Source organism: Maylandia zebra, linkage group LG17, assembly GCF_041146795.1.
Source record: "Maylandia zebra isolate NMK-2024a linkage group LG17, Mzebra_GT3a, whole genome shotgun sequence".
NCBI classification, from domain to species: Eukaryota; Metazoa; Chordata; class Actinopteri; order Cichliformes; family Cichlidae; genus Maylandia; species Maylandia zebra.
The window spans coordinates 35775413-35803396 of record NC_135183.1 but is presented as its reverse complement, the minus strand read 5'-3'; the positions used below and the strand labels follow the sequence as shown (position 1 = coordinate 35803396).

The 27984-nt window shown below is 41.2% G+C and overlaps 1 protein-coding gene and 1 long non-coding RNA gene across 10 annotated transcripts in view; one reads left to right on the top strand and one right to left on the bottom strand.

Annotated features, from left to right (window-relative positions):
• Positions 1–4867, top strand: part of gramd4a (GRAM domain containing 4a) — a 53334-nt gene extending 48467 nt beyond the window's left edge. For all 8 annotated transcript variants that reach the window (XM_012919835.5, XM_023152206.3, XM_076875476.1 and 5 more), the window contains one exon: positions 1537–4867. In XM_012919835.5, the coding sequence (XP_012775289.1) occupies positions 1537–1644 (108 nt within the window). In that variant the 3' untranslated portion in view covers positions 1645–4867. The remainder of the gene's footprint in view (positions 1–1536) is intronic.
• LOC101473537 (uncharacterized) overlaps positions 4392–27984 on the bottom strand; it is a 44580-nt gene continuing 20987 nt past the window's right edge. For both annotated transcript variants that reach the window (XR_013093696.1, XR_013093695.1), the window contains one exon: positions 4392–4526. This is a non-coding gene — a long non-coding RNA (uncharacterized LOC101473537). The remainder of the gene's footprint in view (positions 4527–27984) is intronic.

The window sequence follows — 27984 nt, the reverse complement described above, 5'->3', positions numbered from 1 at the left end:
TTGGGAAACCAGCATATCCAGGTCATCCAACAGTCTAAAGCAGGGGTGCCCAATCCCGGTCCTCGAGAGCTACCGTCCTGCAGCTTTTAGATGCATCCTTGTTCCCACACACCCGAATCAAATGAATGGCTTGTTATCAGGCCTTTGCCAAACATGATGGCATGCTGAAGAGGTAATCAAACCATTTGATTCAGCTGTGTTGGAGTAGGGATGCATCTAAAAGCTGCAGGATAGTAGCTCTCGAGGACTGGGATTGGACAGCCCTGGATTAAAGCATTGTTGCAGACCATGTATGCTGTTATGAAAACGGTGCTCCCTGATGGCTGTGGTCTCTTTCAGCGGGATAATGCTCCCGCAGCAAAGCAAAAACGGTTCAGGGATGGTTTGGGGAGCACAAGAACATGTTTAACACTCAGATTTCCTCAGATCTCAATCCCGTCGAGCATCTGCGGGATATGCTGGACGCGCTGGAGGCCCCACCTCACAACATACAGGACTTCAGGGGTCTAGTGGAGTCCATGCCTCGTTGAGTCAGGGTTGTTTTGTCAGCAAAAGGTTTTACTAACAATATTATTCAGCTGGTCATAATGTTATCTCTAATCAGTTTGTATTTAGATCATCTAAAGGTTGGACTTTGGCGCCCCCAAGTGGAAACTCGCTGTAATTTTTTATGTGCAACTGTTCATTTGTTTATGGTGTAAAATTTCCCTTTATTGGTTGGGATGACAGCGGTTATTACTGTTGTTGTTATTATAATTTTTGTTATTATCAGCTTCTGTTTGAGACTCTTGTTGCTGTCTGTACTCATGATGTGCTAAATTTTTCCAGATAAATTGCTACACTCATTTCCTTTTAAGCCAACTTCCCCCTGATTGGTTGGTTGGCTCTCACATAGAGATAATTTGAACATGTGGGTGGGGCTTCTGTGCTTACAGAGTGTAGGGGGGGGGGGTCTCTCGATGATATCGTATAGAGCCAAGAGTAGAAAGAAACCCTCCTAAACAGAATGTGTACAGAAGTTTGAACCCTGAGGTTTTGCTCGCAGGGATTACTTGCACATATGCCGGCCCAAGGCGGGGGCCACGCCAATAAGCTAAACTCAATTTTCTTCTATTAATTTTATTACTTTATAAACATATCGGTGCTTTGCCCTTGGGAAAATTAACTGCCCACCACTGCACTGACCTCAGTGTTTAAAACCATGCCTGTGTTTGGTATCAGTAGCCCAGTAGCCATCATCATAACTTAATAATCCCACTTTAATCTTAATAATCTTTTATAATAACTCTATTATCAGGGAAAATATACTCTGATACCATCACAGGGCATGCAACAGTGTGACTGCTGCGTGCTGCTGAGAATGATGCTTTCCTCCATGTTCCAGCTTTACTGAAGAGGTTTTTTATTCCAGTTTAGTTATGTTTGTTGTTGTTTTTTGCCTAGTGCTGCTTTAACTTGGCAGCAGATTCTATTTTATTTATTTATTTTTACCACAGTAGAAGCACACTAACAGCCAAGGATCTCTGTCTCCTCCAGCCATTGGTGTTTGGTGCCATGATCCACAGGGACGAGGCTTTCGAGGCCATCTTCACCCAGTACATGAAGATCGTGACCAGCAAACCGCCGGCCAGCGCCGAGCTCTAAAGAGCCTTCAGCACTCCTCCGCCGGGGCTGAAGTCTGATGCAGAGAACCTCCCGAGTCTCAGCCGAACTGGATGACATTCTCTAACGCCGCACTCTTCGACCGTGTGTGAGCTGCCTCCTCCTCTTCCTCATCATCATAGTCGATGATCTCGGCCCAGTTGGTGGATTTTTCTGCTTAGGCCACGTTAGAGGGAATATGTGGGTGTAGCTGGTGTTTAGTCACATGACGCTTTTCCTGTGGGTGATTATGGACAAAATTTGCTAAGAGAGGAGGATGATCAGTGTGGTTTTATCAATCATCAGGAGGCTGGTGAGGGAGGCTGGCCTCCTCTCCCACCTGCTGACCACTTGACTTAGCTGGCTGTGTGTGTGTGTGTGTGTGTGTGTGTGTGTGTGTGTGTGTGTGTTAATTTGCATCTTAAGTGACTCTGATGTTCTCTACTGTGGTAGGAAGACTTCATACAGCTCTCATCAACCTGGATGTATTTAAAAACAAACAGTTCAAACTGCCACATGTGTAAAAACGAGCTTTTCCAAATCACTGCAAAAACAAATATTCAGACAGGCTGAGCGGTGCTTCGCCTCATCCATGGCTGTATTTTAATTTAATTTTTTTTAAATAAAGTGTATTATTAGCTGTGATGACTGCTGACACGGGAGCCTTCCTTAGTTTACACCACCGCTGGCTTGGTCTCTCTTGTCTTGACGAAGCAAAAACGTCCACTGCCGCGTTCGGCATCCGTGTTTGTGAAACAGTGCAGTGACGTTTTCATGTTAAATGCCTTTATTTTGAAAAATGTCTTTTGGTCTTTGTAACAGATCCTTTTTTTTATTTTCTCGACAAGAGCACAACACCGCCTGCTGTTTAAACTCTCGACACATGGAGACCATTTATTTGTCCCGTCTCTGCTGTTCTCCCTGCACTTTATTAAAAACTGGAAATGCTGACGTGTGTGTGTGTGTGTGTGTGGCAGCGCATGGATGTTATATGTTGGTCAGTGTTAGAAACCACTGCAGTCTCATTATTACAGCCTTCCTCTCCTCGACTCGAGGCCATGTTCAGCTGGTCTCTCAGCAGAAAGAACAGTCTGAGCGCTTTGTATTAATGGCAGATTGATGTCTGCACGCTGCACCAGACAACCATCAAACTGGCTGTGAAAGCAGGAGTAGAAGATACTCTAACTGGCACATTTCTCCACACAAAGGCCCGTAAAGGCCTTTCAGCTCACTGTATCCTAAACCTTCTGAAGTCTCCTTCTGATTGGGTGACTCTACTTGTATAAGTGCTCAGCTCTTTGAGTTCAGGCTGTATAGACATGCCTGTTTCTCTTCTTTCTGCAAACACCACAGTGAGTGCTCTTCCATGTGTTCCTCTTCATCTAAATGTGAGCTGATGTTTGTTTTTTGTTTTGTTTTTTTTAAAAGTGTGTACATGGATAAAGGTCTTGCTTTATTTCCAGACGCTGTTCCCGGGAGCGAAGCGGGTCTTTGCCCCTCTGCGTTTATATGTAGAAGTGTATAATGCCAAACTACATCAGACACTTTAAGGTGTTTTGTGAGGCGGAGATAAAGGGCTGGAGGTCAGTTTCTCTTTAGCTCTTTGTATTTGAGATGACGGAGTAGGTGCTCCACACTCCTAGCTAAAATCTTACAAAAACACTGTTGAAAGGGAGACCTTGACATTTTTCCCCGATATGTCACCGATCCTCAAGTAAAACCAGACTGCCCTTCAGGAACTGCCGTCAAGACTTGAAATGTCAAGGCTTCTCTTAAAGTCGATACGAGTCCTCTCGTCATCGCCGTTGTTTAGAGTCAGGCGGACTGGAGATGAAGTTGCCAGAGGTGCGATGGACCAGTTCAAACAGCTGCGTTTGATGATTATCTTAGTTAAAGCTAATGAAGGATGGATATTTTTCTTTGACATTTTCTTTTGTATGATTATAGTTTTGTTTTTGGTTTTTCGAGCCTGTTGCTAACAGGCTGCCTTTCCCAGACATGGATTTCTATTTTTATTGAGGAATAAATTCGATCCATGACCGGGGTGGGATATCTGAGCAGGTGGAATCAGTAGTTAATGCTGTCTCACTGTGTGACTGGCTGGCTTGTTGTAGTCTTAAAGCTGTTACCTGAAGCCTTTTTTCTAATCTGTTAACTGTGGCAGGCAGCTCTCAGCGGGGACTGCGAGACCCCGACGGGGCTGCACTCAGATAAAGCACAGAATGTATCACGTTCTAAATGTCTAACATTATTATTTTCTTTTGCCAAATATTTGATTTTGCAGTCTGCAATATTCTGCCTACGCTCATGTTTACAGAAGGTTGTACAAAATGTATTTCTTTTTTTCTCCTTTTTTTTAAACAACCCCAGTTTGAATTCCTTTACCTCGGGAGTTATGAAAACTGGACTGCTCTTGTTCTGGAATTGATGTTTCATCAGCTCGGCACCACTCTCATGACTATCTCTGCTCAGCAACAGGATCAAACTCCAACCTTAGCAACACAAGCAGCTTTTTAACCCTCATACAGCATGTAAGCGTCCATATCCAGCATTGCAGTGATTGGTTTTTAGTGTAGTGGAAGCTGCCAGATTCCCACAGGAGGGCTTGAGCCTATCCCAGCTTTGGTGATGAACTGTCACATACCCATAACACCTTAATCTGTTCATTCAGCTGGTCCATAAAGTGAATAAGATACACAGATCGCTGAGGATGGAGGTGCCGTCAGAAACGACTGTGTTGCCTTCTCGAGGTCCTCTTCGTTCACGCTGGTGTCATCACTGTTGTATTAGCTATGTAGTTCCTCTAAGTGTGTAAATGTTGAAAGTTTTCCCATCTGCCTGATCCACGCTGTGTAGCTGTACTGGGGCTGCTCCGCGGCCTCGATCTGATGAATTAAAAAATAAATTAAACGGCACAATTAAAAAGAAACAAAACACACATCCTAAGGATTAAGTTGTACTTTGTGGACTGAGACAAAACCCATGATATTGATTGGTTAAGTGCAAATTAAAGCCCAAATGCAAAACACTGCAATCATTACGAGTTAGTAATTTGTCATCTGTGACGTGACGGGCTATAATGGCTTCCTTTTTCCTCTTTTTCTTTTTTTCCCCCCACAGCCATTTGTATACAAATGATTGAATTGTACAGTGAAAAATACCACTGAGTTTTGAAAAAGATGTGTGTATTGTAAAGGATAATGTGATGTACTTTTTTTTTTTTTTTTTTTTTTTAAATTAAAAGAATTTAAGGTATTTTTAAGCCTTCTGTCATCTTTTCAACTGCAGTACCTCTCTACAGCCACACGGGGTCACTGTTGGACTTTGTGTCAACACTTGAAGCCTGAGAGAAGTGGGTTGTTTTTGTCCTTTTTCCTCATTCAGCCTCCCCACAGGGGGGGTCAGAGGTCAGGCTAAGCTGCCTGGTGCATCTTGCTTGAGGATGTTTCTGTACTTTAGGAATACGAAAGTAGAGAGTTTAACATGCTACACATGCCTGACCAATTTCACTCTATTTTTATGGTGATTGGATGACCAAGGGATCTATAAAGAGGTGGAGGATGGCTTGTGGGCACTTTTTCTTGCTCTTGTGACACCAGCAACAATAAATCTAAGACCATCTCCTTATGCAAGCAAGTTTTTCCCCTCTCTCATTTAGCCAAACTCAATGAATCATGGTTTGGGCCACAGCTAAGTGTCTCATGGGTAGATATGAGCAAATATAACACCACAACACACTTTTGTTTGCTAGCAGCAGAACTAAAATAGCCTTGAGGACCGACATATTCACCCATCATGCCTCCTTAATGACAACACCCTATATAAAAATGTTTCCTCCATATACATCTATCAGTGTAGCATTACAGAGTTCCACATTCACTGCAGTTTGGCATAAATGGCACCTTTTCCCCCCCAGGTAGAGAATGAGAAGTTGTTTTTGTGCCACAGTAGAAATGAACTCCATATAGTGGATTCAAGCTATGAAAATGAAAAACCTGTCTGTGAGTCCTGATTGGAAGGTGGCATTTGTATTTCTGTGCATGGAGAAGGTATGACTGCACAAAACCAGAGAAACATTCTCCTCTAGCTACAGTATACTTATCTTGGGTGTAACAGTTTCAGCTGAAGGAATAAAGGTTTCAAAAGGGAGCTGACAGAATACTTTCCTTTTAGAGATTGCTACGCAGAAGTGCTTTGCGTCTGCATTTATTTGAGTCGCCAGCAGAGGGCAACTCCTGCGGACAACTAGACTGCAACTTAAGAAAACGCCAGCAACAAGAAAAACACTGCAAAAGCACACAAAACGCAACGGAAATAGGAAAAAAAAACAGATTTCCAAAAGCACAAGGGAAGTGTTTCTGGGGAGACAATAACCCGACGGACCAGTTGCAGGAACCAAAATATGCTACGAACTCCGCTGGGAGACACTTAAAAGAAGTGGAGGATCTATCGGTTTTGTGAGGAAAGAAAAGATGAGAGGTAAGTGTGTTAGCCTAACTAACAGCCTAAAAATCCGTCATCATGATTAAACACACCCACCATGTTTTGGGTTCCTGCAACTGGTCCGTCAGGTTATTGCCTCCCCAGAAACACTTCCCTTGTGCTTTTGGAAATCTGTTTTTTTCCTATTTCCGTTGTCGTTTTTCCAATTTCTGTTTTGTTTTTTCCCCCATTTCCGTTGTGTTTTGTGTGCTTTTGCAGCATTTTTCTTATTGCTGGTGTTTTCTTAATTTGCAGTCCGTTTGGCCTCAAAGGGGCCACCATAAGATTAGCTAAAAACTCGATGTATGTCGGCATGGTGCCGAGTAGGTCCTTAAAAAAAACTGAAAAAAGGAGTGTCAGACCTAAAGAAAAACAATCTACAGCAGGTGGACATCATCTTAAAGTTATATCTCTAGGAAATGCGGAAACAAACATTTTAAAGGAAGGGAAACGAGTAAGCCAAATTACTCAGAAACTGGACACTGGAAAATCTGTGGCTAAAGGTCCACATTTGAAGATTGTAGTTCACATAGGTGCCAATATGTATGGAGGAACTCAGAAGAGATACAACAGTGTTTCTGATTGGAATCACTTTTTGGCATGAGAATGATCCAAACTCACTGCTAATGCAGTGTACCTGGATAGAAAACACAGTGGAACACTATCAGTCATGGACTGGCCTCCCCAGAGCCCAGACCTCAACATAATTGAAGCTACGTGAACGAAACAAAAGGCAGAAACATCCAAAGAAGAGCTTTGAATGTCCTTCAAGAAGCCCGGAGAACTAAGCTCATTAGAACTGAACATCATTTTCACTTTGTATACTTTATTTCCATGTGTGTTATTTTCCTAGCGAGAGTTTTGCACAGTACTGTACATCAGCTAGTTTTCATTTCAGTCCACACCTGACAGCTAAATGAAAGCTCTGCAACAGAAATCAAGTTATTATTAATCCTCAAAGAAACAAAAATCAATTTTTGCTCAAGTACAAGAAAAGCAACATTTCATCCTTAACAGATTTCCTGCCGAGGACTTGTCAAAGCTCAAACACACACTGATCCTGAACCCAAAGCGATTTATTTTTTTAAATCGGCTTTCAAAACAGCACCTTATTCAATGATCTTTCACTTTCTCCTTTGCTCGCAAACTATTTCAAGACGGTGCCAGAGAAGCAGTGTCATGAACTTAACACAGTTTAAAGGCTGTTTGAAGCGACACTCGGTAAATGACACCTCCGAGTCATTCAGGGGCTTCTGTCTACCCCGCTGCTTTGCTTGATGGATTTAGTGTATTTTTGGTCTTCCCAAAAGAGACATCATCAAACGTGACACCATTTGCCATTTGTGCACAAATGACAGAAGTGTCTGACAGCTTGGTGCAGGACACTAACCATGTCCTTTATCCTTTTAGCTGTGACACAAATATTCAAGTGCAAGTGCAAACTACTCTCAACCTTGCCAGCTTGTGCATGTTTAAAGCTGCACCACGTTTTGTGGTTTGACCAGAAACTTTGTTAACATTTACTCTCCAGGGTGAAACAAGCTTTTAAAAAGTAAGCAAGGAGTTAGCCCGCAAAATAAAATTCTTAGATGACTACAAATGCTCACAAATCAAAGTTAAGTCAACCTGAGAGTGCTGTGTGATTGCACACCAGTAGTATCTGTTGAAAATCAGAGTTAATGGAAACAATATGGTGCAGGGGATTTGCCAAATAATAATAGTTGGAGGTATTACACAGTGTTCCCTTATCATAATTTAGAGTTGAGTCTTATGTAGTTATTAGGGGTGCAACGATCCACAAAATTCACGGTTCGGTTCGATACTTTTTCGATACAAAAAAATGTTCATCCCTTTTTAATTTGTCATTTATTAAAATTATAAATATATATTTTAACTCAAAAGTATGGTTTTTAAATGTAATGTTGCTGAAACAACAAAATAAAAAAATAAATCTATCTGATTGAGAAATCACTCATCTTTGGAAAAGAGTTTATTACAGAGAAATGGCTCTTTCCAAAATAAAAGCTATACTATATGCTTCTTCTGGGCTATATTCTCAGCAGCATATTAAACATATCAGGTCCCCATAAGGAGAATCATGTGCTAACAGCTGTCTAAATGACTCGGGTAAAATTTGTAGCATGCATGCTTGTTGTTTTTGTCTGCTTCCACTTGTCTTTGCACTAGGATCATGTCGGTGTAAATGTGCAGTCATATTTGTTGTGTTCCCACTAGTGCTGTCAGCGTTAATCTCGTTAAAATGACATTAACGCCATAACGCGGCAAATCTCCGTTAACGAGTTACCGCGTGGGGCTGGACGGCCAACATATTAACGAGCTAACTGCGCTAACGCACTAGTTCCCACCAATTGAGCATTGCATGGCACATCCGACATACTGTTTTACTTTTGTCCATGACGCGCTTACCTTCAGGGTCATGCTTCACATGAAAACCAAAATAGTTCCAAAGGCCAGATCTGAATGAGGGTGGGGGAGGTTCAATTTCGAGCTTAGCTTCTGTCTTGCTAGCTTGCGCTGCACTCAGTGGATCTGCACTCGACAGTGCAGCCTAGGCGGAGTAGTCGAACGCAGATTCACTGAGCGCTCAACACAGACAGCATCGTCAGAAGAAAAGTTGATAAAATAAATAAAAAATTTTGTATTGTTCGCTACATATGCTACCGAACCGAAAGCACTGTATCGAACGGTTCAATACCGATACGGGTATTGTTGCACCCCTAGTAGTTATATTGTAAGCTTAAGACCCTATAATCAAACAACCACCTATGAGGAAGCACTTGGCAAAAGTGAGAAGGAAAAACTCCATTTGAATAGGAAGAAACATCCAGTAGAACCATGTGGAAGTCACTGCTTTTAAATGTCCTAGGAACAAAAGTAAACCAGCAGTCTGAGAGGGTCTATTGGGATGAGGTCTATGAGGTCTTTAAGATAAGATGAGGTCTAATAATTTAAGACCTTATGTCTGTGGAGAAGGACCTTAAATGTGATAATTAATGTGGATAATTATACCATAACTCTTGGACACTACTTGGGTCACTGTTAAATCAATATAGGAACATTAATTGAAAAAAAAAAAAAACCAAAAAGAATAAATGAATAAATGGTTTGTGGCTGTTTATGTTGCTAAACTTTACTGTCCTCATTTTACCTTGATTTTCATGAGCATTGTGGGACGCTGTGAGTGGACTGTATGATGCTTTGTGAATTTATAATCATTATAAGTTCAACTCCTGATATAGTCCCCGGTATCAGGGGAGCCACTGCAGACATAGCTGGATGTAACTACCCACAGTAACAGAAACCTCTCTGCATTTCAAAGCCCCACTAAAAGAAAAGAAAAACACAGAAGGTACTTTCACCTTACTTATGTGGAATTATATAGCATTATATAGCTTTTTAGCATGATACTGTTTAAACATTATACTTTTAAGCAGGCTCCTGTGTGACCTTAGGGGTAAGAATAGTTGAAGTAACATCACAGGAAAAAGATGCATAGACGAGATACTAAGAAATAGCACAGACGTTGCAGTAGATAACGGGGGCAAAAGGGCAGCGTTAAGAACAGTCTAACACATTGGATAAGTATAGACTAGAAAAGCAGAACTAAGGAGGAGAGCGTAAACCCCCGGTGCTTAAAGATTGCACACTCATGACACTTGACATGACCCCTCACACACACCCACCTACAGTGAGACACACACACACACACATATATTACAGATAGAGACAAGTTGTTTTGATCCACGAGGGCCGGTGTCCCTGCAGGTTTTAGATCTCACCTTGGGTCAACACACCTGAATCACATGATTAGTTCATTACCAGGCCTCTGGAGAACTTCAGGACATGTTGAGGAGCTAATTTAGCCATTTAAATCTGCTGTGTTGGTTCGAGGACGCATCTAAAACCTGCAGGGACACCGGCCCTCGTGGACTGAGATTGCCCACCCCTGCCTTAGCAGGTAGCTCCGTAAGTTTTCTTCTGCTGTTTTAACATTTTTAAACACTCCATGCCCTTTCTGATGCAGCCCTAATGGGATTTGGCTCCTCCTGGGATCTAACTAGGAATCTTACATTTGTTAGGAAAATGCATGAACCACTACACAATGTAGGCATGTTTTGAAACTCTACTATTAACCTTTTGTCTTTTGGAGCCACACGTTAACATGTTTACACAGCAGTGCAACATGCCGAGCTAATGCTAATAACCAAGCTAATATAGCTAAAGCTAGCAAGATTGTTTCGCTAGATCCATCCATACACTGCAAAGGTGTGTCCATACAGGAAGTGATTTGCTCATCACGTTTCTTGCTGATGGTTGGTAATTAACCACCCTGTCATGTGTCAATCAACAGCATCCTTTACCCTCATTGGTAGTCTCTCATCTCAAATTTGAGAAAGGTTTAACTCAGGAGCTGATCCTTGCTAGGTAACAGATTTATAAAATACTAGATATTCACTCACAACAATCACAAACTTCTTTAGTGGTCTGTATCACACATCAAGCCATATCATTGTCAGATATTTACACTAAAGGCTCCACAAGGCACCAACGACACAAGGTAGTGGGCGTGTATGAGGCCTCCGTTCCCACTTTGGTGTCCAGTGAAAGTAAGGGACCAGTAAACATATTTCCAACCTGCATAAGCCAAAAAAAAGTGTTTCCAGACATCTATCAAATTTCCTGCTTTTGTTTGACCTGCATGTGGCTACGCTTGTTATATATATATGAGGCTTAAATGGAATTTCACTCACTGATGTTTTGAGGTATAAACCAATATAAGCAAGATACTGTTTTAGGACCCAGGTTTGGGACTGACTATAGCTCAGGAGGTAAAGCGGGTCGCCTACCAGTCAGACGGGTTGGTGGTTCGCTCTCTGGATTCTCCTGTATAGTTGAGTAACCTCAGGTAAGATACTAAACCCCAAGTTGCCTGTGTCGCATCCATCACAGAGTCTGTGTGTGAATGTTAGACAGGGCATAAACACTTGCTATTTTTTGGTACCACATAAAAGGTTGTGGCATTATCATTATCCTGTGTGAAATTGTGGTAGGAAGCAAATTACTTACTATATTTTTAGGAAACCAGAAAAAGCAACTTCCAAATACAGATTTAAGAGAATCTCCTCTTTTATAATCAGCCTGTATAGTAAACCCACACTGGTGTTTTTGGTCACGTCCAGACCTCCTCTCTGGGACTGTGGTGCTGTTAGAGTTGTAGTTCTGCTTTTTAGGGCAGGATAAACTTAAACTTTTGTATTTTCTCTAAAAAAAAAAAAAGTTAACAATGTGGAGTTTGGTGACTTCACTTAATTCCCAGCTTAGCTGCACTGAACCTGAACAGAGCTCTAATCAGCCATAAGACTGAAAACATCTGTGTGCTGTAGCTGTGCTTCTGAGTGTGAAACATGGTGAGGTTAGGGAGATACAGACGTTTCTTTAGCTCAAAAGAAGAAGACAAAAAGAGTGTTAATTATGAGCAATTTCCACTTGAGAAACTGCAGGAATTAAAGCATCAGTTTAAAGTGAGAAAAACACTGGGTTTGTGACATTCTGACGGCACATATATACATTTAGGTTTTTGCAGTGTTCCTGCGTGCATTTAGTGGACAGTCACCAGCAGGGATAGGTTGAGGTGACCTCTCTGTCGCTGTGTGTGGTAACTTGTGTGTGCTGGAGTGGAGAGGACAGGCATTTGGCCGCCTGGCCATCAGTCATTAGTTAAATGTTGAAATGATACTTCCCCTAAAGGATAGCAGCCCATTCTGGCTATAACTCTCCCCTCTAGCAGCTGTCAGCACCCGGCATAATGACTCCCACACACACGCATACACACAAAGTACACACACTTACCATGATGCATCTGGTTGCCTTACCAAAGGACTCATCATGGATGTTAGTGGAAATTATTGGAAAACACACAACTGAGAATCTCATCTACTACAACTAAATGATTTCCATGGAAGGAGAAACAAAACAAAACAAAAATATACTTTGCTTTGGTCTGTTGAATGCACCGCACAAATATAAGATAAGATAAGATAAGATAACCTTTATTAGTCCCACACGTGGGAAATTTGTTTTGTCACAGCAGGAAGTGGACAGTGCAAAAGTTATGAGGCAAAAATTAGAATACAATAAGAATAAATACAGTACACAACTGTACAGAATAGAATAAAATAAAATACTATATACAGTAGAATAAAATAAAATAAATATACAATAAGATAAAAATAGAATACAAATACAAATACTATATACAACTGAGTAAAAATACAACGATGCCAGAAAGGATTATTGCACTTAGTATTATTGCATATGTATGGATGTGTGTGCTTGATCAGTTAAAGTCTTTATTATGGAGTCTGACAGCAGTGGGGAGGAAAGACCTGCGAAATCTCTCCGTCCCACACCGTGGGTGCCGCAGTCTCCCACTGAAGGAGCTGCTCAGTGCTGTCACAGTCTGCTGCATGGGGTGGGAGATGTTGTCCATCAGGGATGACAGCTTAGCCGCCGTTCTCCTGTCACTCACCACCTCCACTGGGTCCAGAGGGCATCCTAGAACAGAGCTGGCCCTTCGGATCACCCTGTTCAGTCTCTTCCTGTCCCCAGCAGAGATGCTGCCGCCCCAGCAGACCACGCCATAAAAGATAGCAGAAGCCACAACAGAGTCATAGAAGGTCTTCAGGAGTGGGCCCTCCACCCCAAACGACCTGAGTCTCCGCAGCAGGTACAGCCTGCTCTGCCCTTTCCTGTAGAGGGCGTCTGAGTTATGAGTCCAGTCCAGTCTATTGTTCAGATGAAAAAGAAAAAAAAAAAATGCAGCAATCCAAGTTGCCCACTTCCTCCTCTTAGCGTACTGTTCAGGCTCGGAACAGCAACACGTGCTCGCTCCTTTGTCTTTATGGATGATAGGTCTATTTATGCAGATCCGGTGTCAGCTTTACCCTCCCAGTGAACCTTTTGCTTATTACATGATGAAGACTACAAAGCCGCGTCAAGAGGCGCACCCATGCTGAGAGGAAGCAGCTATTTCTGTCTGCAGGGCCGCATTGTCTGCTAATTCCCAAAGCATGTCACACACTGTTTTACAGCACCCAGATGAGCTTTTTCAAAACTGGAGGGGGCCTTTCACAGATTGCGAGAGACAGATCCTTTGAAACCATTGGACTAGCTTTAGCGTAAGGGTTTCAACTTTCATTTTAAAAATATTGAGGTCTAGGGGTGAGTAAATGAGAAATGATTTGGCATTGATTGATTGATTGATTGGTAATTTATTTCAACATGTGAACAATATACAAGTACATTTAGAAAAGAAATGAGAGAAAAAAAATATACTATACAAATTACATACAAAAAAACATTCTGATTAATTTACATGTTGAAAGGGAGTGGGAAGAAGTATACACTTATTTAATCCCACCCCTGTCCCATAAATTATCAGTGAATATTTAGTCAGCTTCCTTACTGATATAATTTGTAATAAAAATAGTGAACAGATTTCTGATATACTATATACTATAATATCACATCATGAATTTTTTGTTTGTTTGTTTTTAAATAGAGACATTCACTTAATTTAAATATTTTCCTTTTCTTTATAGATCGAGAAGATCATATTTTTATAACTCTTTTTGAACAGTTTTATGTTTGGACATTGCTTTAATTCCATATTCAGTTTGTTCCATAGTTTCACTCCTTGAACAGAAACACAAAAGCCTTTTCTTGTAGTACGTACCTTCATTGTTTTGAAGTTACAAAAACCCCTTAAATTATAACTTCCTTCTTTCAAAAAAAACATACTCTGAATATTACCTGGCAGTTCTTTATTTTTTGCTTTGAATAGAATTTGTGCTGTTTGGAATTTCACTATATCGTCAATTTTCAATATTTCAGACTGCAAAAATAGTGAGTTTGTATGTTCCCTATAACCTGCATTGTGGATGATTCGAATTGCTTTCTTTTGAAGAGTAAAAAGTGAATGTAATGTGGTTTTATAGTTATTGCCCCAGACCTCTGCACAATAGCTTAAGTATGGTGAAACCAGTGAACAGTAGAGAATATGAAGTGATGTTCTGTCGAATACCTGTTTTGCCTTGTTTAGTACTGCAATGCTTCGTGATACTTTGGAATGAATATATCTTACGTGAGCTCTATTATTACCCCCAGAAATTTATTTTCACTGACTCTTTCAATATCAACACCATTTATTTGAATCTTTGCATTTGTATTTAAACTACTATTTCCAAATAACATAAGTTTAGATTTATTCAAATTTAATGATAATTTGTTTTTATCAAGCCAGAACTTCACTTTACTTATTTCATTAGTCATATCCTCCAATAAATTCTGCAGATCATCACCAGAGCAAAAAATTTTTGTATCGTCAGCAAAGAGAACCATTTTTAATACTTTGGACACTTTACAGATGTCGTTAATGTACAAGTTGAAGAATTTTGGACCCAAAACTGACCCTTGGGGTACACCACAAGCAATGTCCATACATAAGGAGCAACCACCATTTATTTTCACAAACTGCTTTCTGTCACTTAAATAACTCCGGACCCAATCTAAAACTACCCCTCTGACACCATAACGCATTAAAACTTAAAACGCCAAAAAATTGTATATATTTTGGGAGAATATTAAAGTTACAGAGTGTAACACTCTCACCATTAGATATCAGTAGACTTCTTACCCCTCACAATTCAAGTGTATCATCCTAGATTTGGTGGCTACTGTAGAACAAACAACTGTTCATCTGTAGTCTGATCACTGTTTACCTCAGCTGCCAATATGTGTCCAATTCTGTTTATGCTGGAGGAGGCTGTAAAACTTTGTGAAAGGATTGTGACGAGTTGATGAGTCACTAAAGCTCACTTCTGAGCAATACTGAGTTGGGCTTTTGAGTATATCCTGATGTTTTCTGTCAGTAGGTGGGGCTGTTAGCCTCTGTTAGCTGCTTTTAGTTGCTGTTAGCTAGCAGAGGGACCCTTACTGGATACAAATGCCCTGATCGGGAGTCAAACCCCGACCTGAAGTTTAGCAGTAGAAACCTGAGAAAGAAGAGGAGGAAGAAGAACCATCATGAAAGGACAGGCCCCTGGACAGTATAGAGGAAGTGGCTGGTCCTATCAGTGGCTGGACAAAGCTAGACTGAAAAACAGCACAGAGGCACTAATCATGGCAACACAGGAACAAGCTCTGAGCACAAGATCCATAGAGGCTGGGGTCTATCACACCAGGCAAGACCCCAGGTGCAGGCTGTGAAAAGAAGCCCCTGAGACAATCCAGCTCATGACAGCAGGGTGGAAGATGCTAGCAGGTAGGGCATACATAGAATGCCATAACCAAGTAGCCAGCATAGTATACAGAAACATCTCTGCTGAGTATGGCCTGGAAGTCCCGAGGTCAAAATGGAGACGCCCCCTAGGGTGGTGGAGAATGACCAAGCTAAGATCCTGTCAGACTTCCTGATACTGACGGACAAAATAGTGTCTAACCAACCAGACATGGCAATGGTGAACAAGCGTGATGAGCGCAAAATTGATAACATTAATTGATAACTCAAGGCTCTCCAACGGGAGATTGAGAGACCAGTGACGGACATTTAGATCGACTGTAAAATTGACATGCAGTTGTTCGCACTAAAGGAAAACCACATCCTTTCATGCGGCTACCATATCGGCGCCAGCTGTGGTCTCAAGGCTGGAGCTGGACAACAAAACTTTCTCCCTGATAACAGACTATGTTTAGACTCTTCGTTCCCATCCAACGCACCCCCATCCTGGATTCCAAACGCCTTTGAATGCTTATCTCCAAGGCCGAGGACAGACGACGGGTCTGGGCCCAGCACTGGATTAACAGCTGCAGTGCAGGATGGCGTTGTCTACATCGGCTCACCTCTCACCCCCTTACCCTTACCCTACCCCGTTGCTTGTCATACGTTTCATGATATTGTGATGTGGAGATGTATGTGCTCTCTGTGCAGAGGAGTTTTTTTTGTTCTCATGCTGACCTCCCACAAGGAACCCAGTATGAGTAGAGGTTCCAAATTACTACCTGTCTCCGACCTGTCTTCCCATGTGATGTCTGTGCTATGTATGTATGGTCAGGGGGTCCAATTTCACTGCAGGTGTAAACTTTACATGTGACAAATAAAAGGCTTGATTGATTGATTGACGCCCAAGCTAGGTGAGCGGCTCCAGCAAATTCCAGGATCAACATCTGAGATCTCTGTCCAGAAGAGCGCAGTCCTAGGAACAGCAAAGGTACTGCGCCAGACCCTCAAGTTCCCAGGTCTCTGGTAGAGGACCCGAGCTTGAAGGATAAATATATATAATGGAGTAGGAGTAATCTTGAAGGAAGAATAGGTGATTAGTGTTTTGGAGATGAAGAGCATGTCTTACAATATCATGAGTTTAAAGCTGGATATTGAAGGGGTGATGTTGAATGTTGTCAGTGTGTATGCCCCGTGGGTTGGATGTCATTATATGAGAAAGAAGAGTTCTGGAGTAAGTTGGATGAAGTGGTAGGGAGTGCTCACTTGTCATTTTGGTCAAGGGAACAGAGGTGATGAGGAGATGTTGGGTATGTATGGTGTTAAACAGACAAATGAATAAGAACAGATGGTCGTGGATTTTGGTGAAAGGGTGAAAATGGCTGTGGTGAACACATATTTCAGGATGGAGGAAGATGGAGTGATGTTTAAGAGTGGAGATATGCAGAAAGTGCATATGAAAGAAATAAGAAACTGCAGGGAATGTAGTTGGGCAGAATCGAATGGTAGTATGTAGGATGACTGTGAAAGTCATGTAAACAGGCAATGTTATGTCTCCCAGTGATTTGTGGACTACTGTTCTAACTTTTGGCATTTTTTTCATGGGCGCTCTTGGTCATTTTTGGAACCAGATGTGACTACATCGATAAAAGGAGGAGTTATCACCTAATCAGTGTTGGGAAGGTTACTTTTAACATGCATTCCACTACAGATTACAGGATACATGCCCCAAAATGTATTTTGTAATGTACTCCATTACGTTACTCAATGAGAGTAACGTATTCTGAATACTTTGGATTACTTAATATATATTATCGTGCTTTTTACAACTACATGAATGATTTATTACTATTACTGAAGGCAACTCGCCATACTAATAGCAACTGGGATATAAAATGAATAACAGTAGGGTGGACATTAGGTAAGGCTGCACTTTTTGCAGCGATCTCGTATAGAAAACGTATATAAAACAGGTCTGCAGCTCCGAACTGTAGTAATGGGGCCTCTGGCTAATACGTCGGGTTTGTAACGTCGGGTTGCGTTTAGTGGTTGAGAGGAGGCGGCAAAACACTTAGCAGGGTAGCCAAAAGAATACACACTCGCACTGGCATTGGGAATTCCACAGCATGTTCTTTAATATACCTTCTCTTCATCAACCATATAAGCCCGGTTGAACGGCTGCAGCTTAACAAACATAGCGCGCAGTGTTTGTACAACCCATAACATTGCAAACAAAGGTGTCTGGAGAGGTAAAACATAAAATCCGTCCCTCCTCATGCACTAGCGTGCAAGCACATGTCCACACAATCGCAGAGAGAGTCAGTGGCGCATACGGATGACAACATTAACCCTCGACTTGGGTTGTCTTAAAGAGACACCACACCATTGTGACTGTTACAGGTTCCGTGTCGGGCTCGTAGCCGAAAACTAGCTTTACTTTGTTGTCTGTGTCAACGTTGCTAGCGAGAGACAGAGAGGCGTTGAAAGGCTGCTCCAACGGAACACAAACACAGTGTACAGTCGAGTCTTAATAGCTTACTTACACTGCCCATAAGGCTACATTCTTTAGGGCTATGCCTGTAACACTGTGCCTGTTGCGTTCATATTAAATATTTTTTTTAATAAAAATCTTTTTAAAATATTTCGTCACGTCATTATGCGGGCTGCAAGTAGACATGAGATTGATACACAGGCATTAGAGCCTCTTAATGCGTGTTTTGTTTGGGTTTCCACCGGCGCAGAATTACCAAAAATAGAGAGCAAAGCCGAACTTATGAAACAGGAAAATACCGCTGTGTAATCCATTTAATTCAACAAAGTAACTGTATTCTGAATACCACCTTTTTAAACAGTAACTGTATATGTATTCCCTTACTCCCCAACACTGCACCTAATACAGATGCTGGCTATCAGTAATAGGTGAAAGGATTAAATCAGGAACATTTTACAGTCAATTAGAATTTGTATCTTAGTTTTAAACAGAAACAAGGGGTATAGAGCAACGCAACGTCAATAGCAGCTAACTTTTAAATCTGCAAAAATGCAGAAACTGACTTCATGTAGAAAGACCATTGTGGATTCTGGGGCACCAACAATGGAGAGAGTCCAATTTTCAACATTTTGTAAGAGAATGTGACGACTTATAGTCAGCAACAAGGGGAAAATTCAGGGGAAGAAAACAGAGGACAAAAGAGAAACCAGTGTAAATGTTTACTTTCAGATAAGCACCGCTGACACAGAAAAAAGTAAAACTATTGATTTAAAATAATAAAAAATAGTGTCAACACAACAGTACAAACTGCATCCACAAGGCAACTATATCAAACCATAATATTGGGTAATTCAATAGCTTTTACTTTTTATTTAACATTCATAATGCACGAGACTCTCATATGAATTAAAGATACTAAACTATATTCTGCCTACATGATGGTAAATTCCCATTATTTTACAAATTGTTCTGGTATCCCAGCTTCTAAAAACATTTTTGTTTGGTTGTTTTTTTAATTTTACTGTTTCTGTCAGACAAGTTGAATTTTAATTTCTAAATTTCTCCAGAAATTGCATAAATATGCATTAGTAGTTTGTTGTTTTTTGACCTCCCTCTCTCTTAAACAGTCCCTAATATTAGAAACACTAACATTAGCCTGCGAAGATTAACCACGAGCGTAGAATACATATGACGAAACATTCCCAAAATGTGTAAAAATATCTTATATTCGACAGCAGAACATGCAATTAAATATTAAAAAATGCGCTATAAATTAGGTGGAACCATAATAAACGAGAGGCACTTGAGCTGCTTCATGCCCCACCATATCGCTGTGATATATTGAACATAAGTAGTTATGTTAATGAGGTCATTATTTAAGCTAATTCACATTCATTAGCAAATAATTCTATGTCAGCACAGTTGTCGTCCCATAATGGCCGTAATTAATGGGGGCTCTGCATCTTAACTTATTAAGGAGTTTTCAAAAAATAAATTTGTCCTCATTAATATCTAAATTTATCCAGCGAGGTGTCTCAAAGTCGAATCAGATAATTGACTCTGCTGAACACACAGAGCACGGATTAGGTTTTATCATGTAGGTTTGTTTCTGCAGTATTTGCATGTACACAGAGAAAAACGTGCATATACTACATGAAGGAATGTGGAGCCACCTTCACCAGAAAATCATCACTTTATTGGGATTTAGATGTCTGCGATCTCGCTGCAGTCATTTTAGATTATGTATTAGTCTGATTTTTTTTTTTCTTTTTTTGCTGTACCCATTTTGAATAAGCTGATTTCATATCCCTCCAGCCTCCCTGTCTCCGCGCTCATTGCCTGCAGCGCTGGGATGGTTAAAGTCACTCAGGGGTCGGCAGACTTATTCGCATTCATGCGCTGCTCCGTTTGTTGGGAACGGGTGAGTTTTGACGTACAGGGGTGCCAGCTTGGTTCACGGAAACATTTGACATGCCGGTGCCAATTAGGTCCAAAACCTTCCCTCAGGACACACACACACACACACACACACACACACACACACACACACACACACACACACAGAATCCCACATAAACACTCATGACCTTCCCCGAGGCCTCCAGCTGCTTGCTGTATAATGAAGACTGTGAAAGTAGAGGAGGGAAAGTCGGTGCTATGCTGCTACCGTTGCTGCTGTTACCTGAAGCCCTGCAGTGGTGCGCAGCATTTGATCTAACAGTAATGTAACTGTAGGCTGTAAAATGCATTTTTTACATATCTTGGATCAAACGAGCGTAGCCTGTGCTGATGTCTCAAATAATATGCTGCTAATATTTGAAAAAATAAAAAAGTTATGCTCTGGTTTGTTTGCACTTTTGGATTCTTGCAGTGACCTGTCTCTGAATTTGCTTTTATTTACTCTGCTTGACTGTTCTGTTAAACTGCATTTGGCTTGGATAAATCCGGTTCTGCTGACGGATAATATTCATCTTTTTTCCTCCGTAGAAACATCACGATTGCACACACAAATTGTTTTCTTACTTGGCTTGGTAAAGTTTTTCATTCATCTAGGCAAACTTTTTCCTTCTGTTATAGGTTAAAGCGTTTATTCAAAAGACATGAAACACAAGCTCAGCAGCTTCAATACATTCTGAAGTTTTGCAGCTTCAAATTGATTCTGAATTGACCAGTGGCTCCAGGAAACTAATGTGATTCTCACAATAGTAAAGCACCAAGTACAGGTAAACACATAAACACACTCATGAATGCCTCAGAGAAGATGTTCCAAATGCTTTAAGGTTTTGTGTTTTTTGTCCATAAAGGCTACGTCTACACTAATCCAGATAAACTGGAAAACGGCCTTTTCGTCTAAAAACGCTCCGCGTACACAATATCGTTTCCAGTCGTTTTCATCCACACTGAAAACGCTACATTCCTGTACTGTGCATGCGTAAAACGTAAGAAAATTGACCTGCGTCATTTCCGTCTGCCATTTATTTACTTTTCCGGCTCTTTGAAAACAAAATATTGAGGAAAAGTGCCGAATTTTATCTGGAGCATGTACAAACTGATATTAATCTTTAATAGGGCTGTCAAAATTGAGAGCAAACAAAAGAACTGCCATACAACATCATCTGCCATCTTAGTTGAATTGGTCATATGACTAAAATGCGCCATCGTTTTCGAATGCCTCCGTTTTCGCAGTCTACACTGCAACGCAAGAACAGCGTTTTCAAATGTATCCACTTTGGAGAGCGTTTTCAAAAAGCTCAGTATTCCTTGACCAAAAACACCGTCTCAGTGTGGACGGAAGGCCAAAACACAGAGACAAAGATGTGTTTTCAAACTAAAACATAATAGCGTGGACATGGCCAAAGTCAGGTCCTCTGGTGGCATCTAGTTGTGTGCTGCTGTTTGTTTTTACTTTTATAGAAAACTAAAAATTAGGAAACTAGAATTACTAGAATCTTACTTGTAAACCTTCACTTGAATGTCTGCCCAGACTTTAACATTCAGTTTAGATTTTTTATACTGTAAATAGCACATCAGGACTTGAGCTTTTTTTGGTAACATTAGTTTTTACCATCAAAAACAAAACAAAGGTGTTGTCTTTTATAGTTATTGCCAACATAACTGATGATGCTGAAGAGGCTCTAGAAAAGTGGAGGGAAATTTCTTAACTATTAGCTTCCTTCTACTTATTCAATCATGTGCTTTCTTACACAAACCTTTGCTGACCTTATTGTCACTGGTAGAAAGTATAAAAGATAGACGTAGCTACTGTGACTTCGCCTTTTGGTTTCTGAAGTTCCATTTAGAAGCCTTGAGATGAGCATTTCCATTGTTTCCATCATAGTTGCTAAAAATGGATGTGACAAGAAAGGATGTGTCCTGTGAAATGGAGCTGATGTTTTCTTAAGTTACAGTACATCAGACTTCTCAAGGCCGCCGTAAATATCAGGGCTAGCTTGATAGCGTTAGCTGATAACTAAGAACTGCACTATATGCACACTTTTAGCTTAAACTACACAAGCTAAAATCAAGGCTTTAAAATAGGTGGATGACCTCACAGTCCCCTACATCCATTGTTTATATACAGTCTATGCTGCTGTAGTCTTAGCAGGGTTAAAACGTGTGTAAAGCATTTTATGAAATCACAAATTATGGTTAAGTTTATGGACTTAACATTCACAGCTAGGTTCATTAGCATTAACAGTATATTCATTGAATCGTATTGATTAAAATGGACTGGATGTATTGAGCACTTTGGTGTTTCACTGTAAATTCACAAAATTCTAGAATGAGCCTCAGCATTTAATGTTTATACTAGTTGTTGTGATATTTTGATACCATGGTAGCATTTACAGGATATTGTTTTATTGTGATATTATACAGAAAAGAGTTACTCAATAAGGCCCATTTAATAGTTGTTTTTCTCTTTCTCTCTGACCCAAGAATTAATGTGTAGGACTCACAGGCTGGTACCCCAAGGTCGAAAACACCACAGAGACGAGACCACTTCCTTACTCCCATCCTCCCTTCTTTATCTCTTAGAAAAAGGCTCGTTAAAGGCCAGGTGGTTTGTTTCAGAATTCACTAATGAAAGAACTCTGTATTCTATGTCTAGGAGTGTATTTTGCTGGGATGATCATAAATTGTAGCTGAACTGATAAACTACACACAGGATACTTCTTTGCTCACAAGGCAGGAAGACGTTTCCTTATTTAGTCTGTACCGGTTTGAACTGGGAAAGCTGACACACGAACCTTTTTTTCCTCTATATAAGCTGTTATGTACTAAATAAACCTTTGAGTTGATTTGGGAAGGCAACCTGAAGCAGTCTGTGTTTCCTTGTTCTCCCAAGCTGCTCCCGACGTCGTAACTAACCCAGCTGAATGGCATACCTGAGTGTTACTTTAAATAATTAGGAATCTTAGAAGGAAAGGACAGAACTCTGCTTATCGCTCGTGCCTTGGAGGGAAAACCGGGATGGACATTTTTTCCTTCACTAGTAAACAGAATAAGCGTTGCCACATATATTAAAGGTTTTCAAGGCTTCGTGTAACCCTTTCAAATCATCAACTGTTATTTCAACTTTTGCATCACTACCGTGAAGGTTTTAAACCGCTGACCTCGACTAACCAGCGCTCTCCCGAGCTTTCTGGTCCCATTTTAACTGACTGCGCTGTTCAAATGAGCTCGACCTGACTCAACCTGCTGCACCCCACTGAGGAGGCCGCTCATGAATATTTTAACAGAAGTTTGCTTATTGCACAATGAACTGTTTTCCCCACTGCTTGGAGCCACATACACGCAGGCGCTCATGCATGAAGCCAAGCGAGCATACGCACACTTGCACACGCACGAACATGCAAAACTACATTTCCTCTCACTGCGGTAGTTCTCCTGCACTGTAAGTACAGGTACACATGCCTACACACAGATATCACACGCACACACACACACACACACACACACACTGTAATTTGATGACTTTAGATGCTAATGAGCTGTTGTGGTGTTTACCCGACACGCATGGTGGGTGTCGCATGGGGGCATCACTGCCTGTTTTTAATGATGTTTATTTGGCACACGTTTGAGGAGTGAATGAAGGGGATGAGGGGCGTGTGTGTGTGTGTGTGTGTGTGTGTGTGTGTGTGTGTGTGTGTGTGTGTGTGTGTGTGTAACTGACTGGCAGATGTTTAAGATGAAGGGGGGAACTCATCCAGCAGATATCTCCGGCAGATAACTGAACATGTCACGACCCGGCGTTCGAATGAGGAAACACGAGTGGCACTTTGTGTCTGTGCTGTTTGGGTTTTTCACTGGCATGCTCTAATTGTTATTCTCTTGTCTTGCTGATTGCTGAAGCGTGTTTGACTCTTTTGAACAGAAACAGATTTGTTAGGTTATCAAAAGGGCAGGCTTCAACTTGCATTAATGTTTCTGTGAAGTGGACCAAAATCCCTGAGCAATGTTTCCAGCACCTCGGAAAATCTCTGCCATGAAGAATTAAAGCAGCGAAAGGGTCTCCAACAACATACCAACAAGGTGTTTCTCACAGTGCGGGAGCCAGTGAGAGTATAAAAGATGATCAGAAACATATTTTTGCCACTAAATGATTTGTAGACAACAAAACTTCTAGTATGACATATTGGCTCTCACTATCTTGATTTTTTCAGAGCCAGAAAAGATCATATTTTGAGGAAAAAGCAGAGTCATAAGTTATTAGCAAAAACTAGGTAGCGTGGTTAATATGGTGCATCACACAGATACAGTTACCTGATAAAACAGTCCGAGTCATGTGGAAGCTAGAGCTTATCCCAGTTGCTACCAGCCAAGAGGCGGGGTACACCCTAGACCAGCGGTCCCCAACCCCCGGGGCCACGGACCGGTACCAGTCCGTGAGTCATTTAGCACCGGGCCGCGAGAGTTGAGGCTCAGGTGTGAAATGTGTGGTTTGCAGGGTTTTTATCGGTTTTCAGCGTTATTTTGTTATCGTTTTTATCGTTAACTCTGTTTTCCTGGGTCTTTTCACGTGTGTTATGAATAAATCTTCTTTTTTTCGGTACCGTTACTAGATTTATTTAGTTGTATTTATCCGCGACACCTTAAAGGCCGGTCCGTGAAAATATTGGCGGGCATAAACCGGTCCGTGGCGCAAAAAAGGTTGGGGACCGCTGCCCTAGACATACCTATCCGGTCTTTAAGTGATGACGTGATGAATCCTGCTTCGCGTTTAATAAGGCTGTTGTGTATTTAACATGTTTTAATGCTTTGTATCTTGTTCTAATTAATCTCAACAAGCCCCTAAAAACAGTGTCGGCCTCTGTCGGTTTTTATTACCGCTATTCATTTTAAAGCTCAGTTTTTAAAACCTTACGATGTAACTACAGCCCAGCCCATGCAGCGGTATATGAATGACTAACCTCGTGTTGTGGATGGATTATCTCAGTTGTTCTCCTGACTGAAGTTTGGTCCATTTACTGCATCCTGCCATGGGATTGCATTTGTCCCTAACCATCGGGAACCCTCACGTTAACTTTTATCAAGTGGAAAAAACGTTAGCGTTCATCCTCCAGCTTCACTGTTTATATTACGCTAACATAGCTGTGTTGCTAGTGATCACGTAGCACATCATTATATACCAGCTAGCCCAACTTCAGTAACCCTACAAACGTCACTGCTGTTTAGTTTCCTGTCTTCATTTATATCGGAAGTGACAGCAGAGCTGTACATTTGAATTTGTTTCAGAAATCAGTCAGAACATGCTATATTATATTTAGATGGAAAATAGCAAGCTAACTCCGTTACATTTCATAAATTCGGTTTTCATGGATGCCTGGATGTTAAACATAATTGTTACACCTGATAAAGCAGCAACGCTGATCACTTTATTACAGATGAAAGAATTTAGACAGTTTTTAACTCTCAGTGATGCCGCAGTGATCGTGTGACTTAGGGGCCTGCAGCGGAGTTTGGGCCCAGGCACGGCTAATGACGTCAGACTTAAAAAGACCGAATGGTCTTGAATAATCTGGCCCTATCTTATCTTCAAGACCTCACAGTCTCTAGTCCTGTCTCTGTCTGTTCTCTTCTCTTTCCCCGAACCCTCAGTCGCTGCCCCTCCCTGAACCCAGTTCTGCCAGAGGTTTCTTCCTGGTAAAAGGGAGTTTTTCATTCCCACTCTTGCCAAGTATTCGCTGATTGGTTGTCTCATTATTGGGGCTTTCTCTGTATTATTGTAGGGTCTTTACCTTACATAATTTCAGTATGGAGAGATCACTTGGAAGAACTGAACATGATTTATTGAGACAGAAAAAATTAATGTGTTTGGCAATTAGACTCTGATGACCCATCACGGCAGAATGGAATCCCAGCAGCGATAGGATTTCGGACAAGACCCCCGCCCCAGAATTTCTCCTATGTGATCACACTAATAATCTCCCATTGTAGCCCAAAGATGCCCTACTGGCAGTTCAGGTCTGGTGACTGGGTAGTATGGGTTCGTAAAATCATTTGAAATAATTTTGGCAATTTTCAGACTTTGAAGTTAGCCATTAGATGATGATAAGCTGTAACCATAAAGGGATGCTCATATCAGCAGCACTCATCAGATGCGGTAAGCTGTGGAATTCACAAACTGTGACTGATTGGGCCAAAGATTGCCATGAAAAAGGTCTCCGAACTTCTTCCCCACCAGCAGCCTATGTGAACCTAAGTTGCTGTAGCCCATCTAAGCCATGTATTTCACAGTTGTGCAATCTGCTCAAAAAAGCTTTCCTGCTCACCAAAGTTGTACAGACTTGTTTTCCAAGTCACCGTATGCTTTTTATTTAACTCCAACCACCCTCAGCTCTTTTCAGTCAGCAAAGCTGCTGTTTGTTGGAAGTCACTCACGTCCTATTTTTCCTCCATCCTGATATATGATGTGAACACTGAGAACAGCTTTTGAACCGTGTCTGAGGGAATTTGTGCGTTGCATTGCTGCCGCGTGATTTGCTGGTTGTGTGAAAACATGAGAATAGGCAGGTGAGCATATATGCCTGATGAGCAGATCATTTTGTAGTCCAAAACTTTTCTATAAGAAACAGTCAGTGCCTTGGAGAGTAGAGCATCTTTTTGCACATTACATCATAGAAACCTGATAGGGAATCTCTTTGTGAGGGTGTATGTGTGTGTGTGCTCTGACAGAATATAGATGGTTGATGTCAACAGATGTGACTCTGCTGAGTGCAAGAGATAACAATCAGTTTAAATGTGATCACATTTACAACACCATTTAAAGGCCCAATACAATTTTTTTTTAAAAATTTAAATCAGTCTTTACAGTGAAAGGTGTCACATGCAGTCATTCGATTAGCCAGGTCTTCTTTTAGACTGCTGGAGTTACAGCTAGTAGAACACAGATGCATAAATGGATCAGTTGCAATTGCAGACTATTTGTCACCAAATATATCCATACAGTCAGAGAGTCACACATCAATGTATTACAATTGTTTATGAGCTCTAATGTGCAGCTGTCATGTTAGAAATAAACGGTAACACCAAGTAGAAGAGTAGCAAGTAAAGGAAACATGAAAGGACAGACTCCTGCACGGCATGTACCACCGGCAGAAAGAGGAAGTGGTTATAATCACATCACTGGACAAAGCTGGGCTGAAAGACAGCACAGGAACAAGCCTAAGATCTATGAGCACAAGATCCATAGATGCTGGGGTCTACCAGAGCAGCCAAGATCCAGCACATAACAGCAGGGTGCAAGATGCTAGCAGGAAGGGTAACACTGAAAGGCACCCGCATAGTATACAGAAATATCTGTGCTCAGTATGGCCTGGAAGTCCCGAGGTCACAATGTGACACGCCCTCCAGGGTGTTCGAGAATGGCCAAGATAAGATCATGTAGGACATCCAGATACAGGCTAACTCAATCGGACATAGTAGCAGTGAACGACTAGAGGATGAAGGCTGTAGTGATAGATGTAGCTATTGCAACTTCTTGTTTTTCACAAGAAGCTCAAATACCAAACGCTGAAAGAGGATCTTGAGAAAATGTTGAGTGTGAAGACAACAGTGATAATCGGAGCACTCAGTGACCCGCAAATTGGGCGAGTGGCACTGGCGGATCCCAGGAACAACATCTGAGACTCTCAAGCTCCCTGGACATTTCCAATCCTCTTCTAAGATTCTAGTTTCCAAATCCTTCATTTGTGCATTTAACTTATAATATGAACACACTGATGAGCAGGATAGAAGCACATTTTATTAAAACATCTCCTTTTCATCATTACTTCCGCAGGTGTTTGTGAGGATCTAATAAGTAAATGGTATTATTTTGTCATTATGAAACAATGACATGCCTTTTTAATTGGCACAGCAGACCTTTCTCTACATATATTTCTGGGAAAACAAACACATAGCAGTTCATTAGTTTGCAGGAGAAGCGGTGCACCTGTTTCCTCTTAAAGTATGAGCTAATTTAGCTGCTTTTTTTTTTTTTTTTTTTAAATGACATCAGAAACAGCAGTATGCGACATTACGTGATGGCAGAGCTTCAGTTCATCCTTTGTCATTTTTTTTTTTTTTTTTT